Source organism: Notolabrus celidotus, chromosome 7 (assembly GCF_009762535.1).
Source record: "Notolabrus celidotus isolate fNotCel1 chromosome 7, fNotCel1.pri, whole genome shotgun sequence".
NCBI lineage: Eukaryota > Metazoa > Chordata > Actinopteri > Labriformes > Labridae > Notolabrus > Notolabrus celidotus.
The window spans coordinates 3,415,433-3,422,166 of NC_048278.1; the positions used below are offsets into that span (position 1 = coordinate 3,415,433).

General features: G+C 39.8%; 2 protein-coding genes across 2 annotated transcripts; one reads left to right on the forward strand and one right to left on the reverse strand.

Annotated features, from left to right (window-relative positions):
• Nucleotides 1-914: 914 nt before the first annotated feature.
• LOC117815499 (ecto-ADP-ribosyltransferase 4-like) lies at nucleotides 915-2,348 on the reverse strand. Its single transcript, XM_034687254.1, has 3 exons — nucleotides 2,280-2,348; nucleotides 1,927-2,066; nucleotides 915-1,820 (listed from the first exon to the last, which is right to left on the reverse strand). Exons 1-3 carry the CDS (start codon nucleotides 2,338-2,340, stop codon nucleotides 915-917), a joined length of 1,107 nt encoding a protein of 368 aa, XP_034543145.1. The 5' UTR covers nucleotides 2,341-2,348.
• A 2,800-nt stretch (nucleotides 2,349-5,148) lies between these two features.
• On the forward strand, nucleotides 5,149-6,345 carry LOC117815500 (ecto-ADP-ribosyltransferase 4-like). Its single transcript, XM_034687255.1, has 2 exons — nucleotides 5,149-5,286; nucleotides 5,481-6,345. The coding sequence occupies exons 1-2, from the start codon at nucleotides 5,149-5,151 to the stop codon at nucleotides 6,336-6,338; spliced, it is 996 nt and encodes a 331-aa protein (XP_034543146.1). The 3' UTR covers nucleotides 6,339-6,345.
• Nucleotides 6,346-6,734: the final 389 nt, after the last annotated feature.

The window sequence follows — 6,734 nt, forward strand, 5'->3', positions numbered from 1 at the left end:
CATCCTTTATCCTAGTTTTAAAATCCTCCAACCGAATTAAACAATCCAGTTTCAGGCGACCCTGAAGCTCAAACCAAGAAGAGGGAGACAGACAAAAAAGACAGAGAGAGTCTGAGGAATGATAAAAAGAAGATGACAGCCACTGACAACTTTAGGAGTCAATAAAGAGCATAAATAAGACAGCAGCTCCTTGAGAACGGCCTTAGACAGCACCTTTTACACTTGGGTGCAAGAAAGGACAGCCTTCAAATGCTGCAGTAAAGAGACAGTGCACATCATTTAATGCTTATAAAAAAAAAACACTTTTATTTCTTCATAAAAAATAAAAAAACTGGAAAAAATATTGTTCATCTGAAGCCATTTTCAATCCATCTTTTTCTTTCACTTATCCAAGGTCAGGTTTCTTTAAAATCTAGTAACACTGATACCTCTCTGACAGGGGATAAAAAACAAGATAACATTAAGTAAAGTGAGATGAGGCAGCGATCCAGAAACTTTATGTAACCATTCAATAAAATTAAATTTTAAACTTTTTGTCTGTAAAGTCATATTTAAGTATTTCTTCACACTTTTATACACTTCTCTCAGAGATAATCTCCATGAAGAGGTAAAAAAGTCATGTTTCCATTCTGGAAATGACGGTCCAGTCTTGAAAGAAAATGTGCCAATAAACAAAAGCTGTAAAAAATATTTTTTGACATTTTCTCATAATGTAAACACTTCTTATTAGTTTATTTTTCTGGCAGGTTACTTCATTTTGATTTCACATATTGACAACACATGTATTTGTGAGCTTCTTGGCATTCATTATTTACAGTAGGACCTCAAAAAGCTGGATCCATTTGTATTTTCAACTTTTCTCACTTTTATACCTGACTGAAAAACACAGGTGTATGCTTTGGTGTAACAACCCCCTACTCTTTGAATAAAACTCTCAAAAGCACCAAAATAATCACCCACAGCAGCAGAGCACCGAGCACTGCAGCCACGAAAGCCTTCTGCCTGTGTTTAATCAGAACCACAGAGACCAGAACCAGCAGTACTCCACACGCCGACATCATCCAAACTCTGTTGCTCACATGCCAATCTGTTGAAACTCCTCCAAAATACTTCACCAGCTCCCTCTCGTCTAGTTTACAGTTTAAATCCGTCTTTGGCGTTTTGCTGCTCTGCAGCTTGTAGACCACGGTGCACCAGGGGTCATCCGTCAGGACGTCTGTGATGTGGAAGACCTCATACGGAGGAATCAGCATCTGACCTTTCTGTTTGGTTGCAGAGTAATAACTTATATCAGCACCAAAGCACGAGTTGATCTCAAAGCATGACACATCGCCGTTAAAGCTCAGCGACCGCTTGCTCATAGCCGTCCATGTGAAAGCACCAAAACGCATGTTTGTGTTGTTGACGTCGCGGTCAAAGTGTGTCCGCGTCCTGAGGTAGCTGGTTCTGCACGCCGTCTTATTTAGACGCAGAACTCGGATGGCATCAGTCATGTAGAAGTACAGATAATGCAACTTGAACTCATGAGTGTTGTACTTGTGTTTCCCAGTCTGCACTCCTTTGTTGAAGTCCCTCTGGATATTTTTCACCTTAGTGTACATGTACAGAGCGATGGCGTGGTCGTCTTTAACCTTCTTGTGCGCAGGTTTCTTTGCACTCCTTTCAGCTACAGACCAGGCGAAGCTGAAGTGTCTGTTAAAGTGCCACTCAAACACGCCGAACAGGTCGATGATGGAGGCGGCTTCAGAACGGCAGCCATCAAACATGTCATCGATGGACTCAGGCGCCATATCCAGAGGTTGCAGAGCAGGCTTGGTTCTCTGCAGCGATAGAGAAAAACACAAGGACAGTCAGCCGGATAGGATTGTAAATATTTCTTTGTGATGACTGATGGAAATAGTTTGCATGTTTACAAGTTGAACCCACCTCTGCAGGGTCCTGAGGCCACCAGAGGAGGAGAAACGGGTCATGAAACAAAAGGAGTGCCACCAGGAACAGCACACAAAGGATCGCCCAGTTTGAGAGTGACTTCAGCCCACACACCGACCCTCTGTCAGACTTCATATCTGTGTTAGAAGAAGAGATAGAACAGACGTTGAAGCCCTGCACCTCCAAGGAAAATGCATCATGTATGATTGAAACATTTACATCCACATTCTCTGCATTCATATCTGAAATCCTCTCATCACAACTCATCACGTTTCTCCCCTAAATGCTATCTCTTTATCTCTATTTTCTGTTTTAAAAATACAACAAAGACAGGTGTTTCTCTGTCTTACCTCTCTGCAGGTGAACGCTCTCAACAGCAGCATGATACTCTGAAAAAAAGAGGCTTTGCATGTGCACAGGGGCAACCAGGATTTACAGGTATAACCACCCAGCACAGACATTCTTTTACCCCCTTAGCTCCGAGGCAAAAGAGCTCATCGCATCTCATCATGCATGGTGTGTTGAAGCAGCAGCATTTGATTAAAAACCACCCGATTAAAGGACCCACTTCTTTTATTTTGACTGCAGGTTTTGTCTCCAGATGTGTGTCTGCATCTTAGTGAATGAATCCATGGCTCCTTTTCTTGATTTGCCTGTCTGTAGTTTCTGAGGGAGGTTCTACGACACACGCGGTGACACTGGTTTATCCGGTTCTGCAGCCTGCTGATGTTAAAACAAACAAAGTGAGAGCTGCAAAAATCAGAAAGTACAGACGGAAGCAGGAGAGAGTTTTCACCCTGGACGCTCCGGATGTGGTGAGTTGCAAAAAACTAGACAACAATCTAAGACAAATCTGTGCACTTTTTTAACTTGGATTATTTTGGTTAATGTACGTCTTTATTTGTCTTTACAGCAGCTGAACTTACGGTAGAGTTAGACAAGCTGTAACTGAATTAAAATAGATGTCACGATCCCATCCAGCAGATCAGACTGTAAAGATAAAACAGGCCTCACTAAGAGCTACATGCTTTGGTAGTTTCACTTTACATGCATCCTCACTTATCTCTGAGATTCAAGAAGAAACTCTGACGAACAAACCTTAAACCAAAACCATTTTTGAAATCAGTGCCTCACTGGAAAAACTGCCCCTCTAAAAACAAGAATTAAACTTATTCAAAGTTACTTTTACCTTAAAATAAGCAAAAAAAGATATCTGCCTGTAGAACAAGTGAAAATTTGCTTGGTAAGATTTCTTAAAATAAGACGTAATATTTAGAAAACTGTGATCTTAAAATTAGCAGGGAAAACTTATTTTAAGCATTAACCAGTATTTTAAAGCTTAGTGTCTCAGAATAAGACAGACAATTAGAATTTATTCACTCAAAAAAAGATTTCTGCACTAAACTTCTTCATTTGAGATACATTCACCTTCATTTGAGTTGTATTATAGCGGCACTTCTCTAGGTTTAAGACCTTCCCATAGGAAAATACATTTAGAGAGGAGATCTTAAAAGTGTTTCATGTATGTCTCCTAGACAACAATGAGATCTGATTGAAAGCAAAATGAGACTACAGCTTATGTCTCCTGTTTCTCATTCTTGCCTCCAGAAAAAAAGTTGCAAAAAGTCTCAGCTTAGTCTCCCATTCAGTTCCGAAGGAGATCTGGTCCAAATCTGAAATGATTCTCAGGTATTTCTCAAGTGTTGTGACTCCTTTTGAGCTCAGGTGGAGAAATCAGGGAGCTCTCTCAATCTAACCTCATCCATTTGTTTTGGTCAGACTCAGTTTTTGAGTCTCAAGTTGAGCTCAGATGGAGCAAAGAAAGAGCCTGAGCTCATCTTTTCATGAACATTTATAGTGCCCTGCAAAATTTCAATCTAATTGTCCACAAACTTACAATTCTCATTAAAACATTTGAACCACTTGCAAGATCAGCTATTTAGATGTGAAATGATCTCTTCTTTGACTTCACAGTATGGTCCTTCCTTTACAAGTCTGTGTGGAACAAAACAACTTCACAAAGATTTAGTGGATTTGAGAGAAATTGCAAAAGATAGAGATTTCATACCAGGTATGACAGACCATTTATTTAAAATATGGGCTGCAAAAGGACTGACCAGATTTAGCCAGATTATTACAATTAAAGCGGTGGATTCTATGGAGTGCTGGTGGCCTAGCGGTCTAAGCGCCCCACATACAGAGGCCACAGTCCTCGTCGCAGGGGTCACCGGTTAGACCATCTCCTGCATGTCTTCCCCCGTTCACTACTCCCCACATTTCCTGTCTCTCTTCAGCTGTCCTGTCAAATAAAGGCAAAAAAGGCAAAAATATGTTTTAAAAAAACAAGAAGAAAATTAGCCATTAATGAGATCTCTCAATTAAGTCTCAAATAAGACTCATGGTCATGGTCTCAACTATTTCTCCTAGTGAATTTTAGGAGACACTAATGAAAAATGAAAGAGAACAATTTGAAACTTGAATGAGGCTGAAGTGAGAATCTCAATTTTGTCTCAAGAGACTTAGAAGAGAAAGCCTTGAGCAGTAGAATTTTCCTCTGGGTTCTTGTACTTTAAATAAAAGGACAAAGTTTAATTTGAGCATTTTGAGATATAATGTCTTCTCATAGTGAGCTGGATATACTAATATTCAGTCATGTTGTTCTTTAGGATTAGTCAGCTATGCTCTAAAGGAGGTGTTTCATTGTGTGCATGGAGTTTGAGGATGTATATTTGGATCTGATTTAGAAGAAACAGTGTCTGAAAACTGTAACCCACCCTTAAAAACAACAACTTCTCTTTCTTTCTTTCTTTCTATCTTTCTTTCTTTCTTTCTTTTATCAATGGAGCTGTTTTCTGATAGATTCTCCAATAAAATGCATTTACTTAAATCAAGTAAAGGGTTTGTCTTAAATCAAGATTATCCATCTTCTACAAATCAGATCTCAGCTTGAAAAATGTCTGAAATGTAAAATAAACTTTGTTTCTTATAAATTACAACTCAAAACAAGATCATTTCAAGATTGTTTGACTTAACAAGATATTTAAGATGTCTTAAAACAAGTCCCTCTATCTTGCTAAAATGTTACTTGTTAAGTAAATTTATCTTAGATCAAGTGGGAGAAGACATTTAGACTAAAAATAAGACAATTTCACTCGGTAAGATTTTGAGTTTTTGCAGTGCTCAGCGTTCAATAACAGATTTCCTCTTTCCAGATTCACAATGACGCCACGGACGGTGAAAGCACGTCAAAGGGAAGATTCACCTGCATGTGTCATTGCCTCTCTTGTTCTCTTGGTGGCACTGCTGATGTTTGGGGTCATATTTGTGAGACTCTGGTTGCAGAATATTCTGGAAGAGGTATTTAGCTCTTGATATTTGACATTAATTGACATAAAATTGTGAATTTAATCTGAATTCAAAAGGAGTTGAGTCTGATTGAAGTCGTCTGTGCTTTGTTTTTGAGATGCAACAAAAAGAAGCAGCTAAACTTTGTTCTTTAGTGTTTAGCTCCATCTGCTGGATCAGCTCTGAACATCATGTCTTTGTTTCAGCCTTCAGTTCAGGATCCAGCTCTGGACCCTCCTGACAGCATGCATGATGACTGCTCATCCACAGCTGCAGTCGTCACAGAGGAGGAAATCCTGCAGAAATGGGATTCAGATAAAAACTTCAGTCAAGCCTGGAGTGATGCAGAGCGAGAAGCCAGAGCTCCTGCACACGTCTACATGGAGAAACATCATTCCATCGCCGTCTACATGTTCACAAGTGTTACACTGCAGCCTCACAAACGAAGAAGGAAGAGCTCAGGAAGGACTGGAGAACAGGAAAAGGAGACGTTTGAGTCCCGCTCTCTTTATTCAGCCCTGAGTGAAGCGGTTCAGATTCTACGGCACAGTCAGGTGACGTGTCTGAGTACAACTTACACATCGAACACACTCTCCAGTCAACACATCTCTGACAAACTAATACGCTTCAGCAGCTTTATACTAGGCTCTGATTGGTTGAACTCTACAGGAAACACTTCCTGTTTTGAAGTGTACACATGTTTTGGTGCAAATGTGACGCTCTACTCGGCCCTGAAGCAGAGCAGCCAGGTCCTGATTCCTCCGTACGAGGTGTTCAAAGTCACAGACATCCAGACAAACACGCAGGAATGTAAAGTCCTCTACAAACTGAAGAGCAACCTGGACTGTGTTTATGACAGAGAGAGAGAAAAACTGCATCCAATATCTGCTTTCAGTGAGGGAAGATTCTGGCTCATCTTCATCATCACGTGCATCTTTATTGTGTCTCTGCTGCTGATATGTGTCGCCGTTAAGGTGTTAAAAAACTGTAAGAGGAAGGATGATTACAGGGCTGCGTGCATGCATGATTATATCTTTTATCCTGGTAGTGTTAACATGATGTGACTGCACACAAAGGTATCTTATGATTCGTATTAACAGCAAAACTTCACACTGGAAATCAATTTAATAAGTTGATATGATTATTTATTACAAATAAAATATTGTGCCAATATTTTCCAAATTTCAGTGTCATATTTTATGGTAATTATTAAATTAAAGCTCTGTTACGTTGGCAATAAAGTTAGAGTTTGTCTTAAAAGTATGTCATCAAGGACAGAGGAGGGAAGGGTGTGTCCAGATAGGGCGGAGCCAGGAAGTTGATCCTGAAATCAACTATTTTGGTCATGTTAAACAGGCTGATAGAAGCTTCTTTGCATTGTAAAGTGCAACCAATCTTGGTAGACGGGGATTTTAAATTAGTTAAACAGATACATTCCGTTGTCCGAACTTGTTTTATCA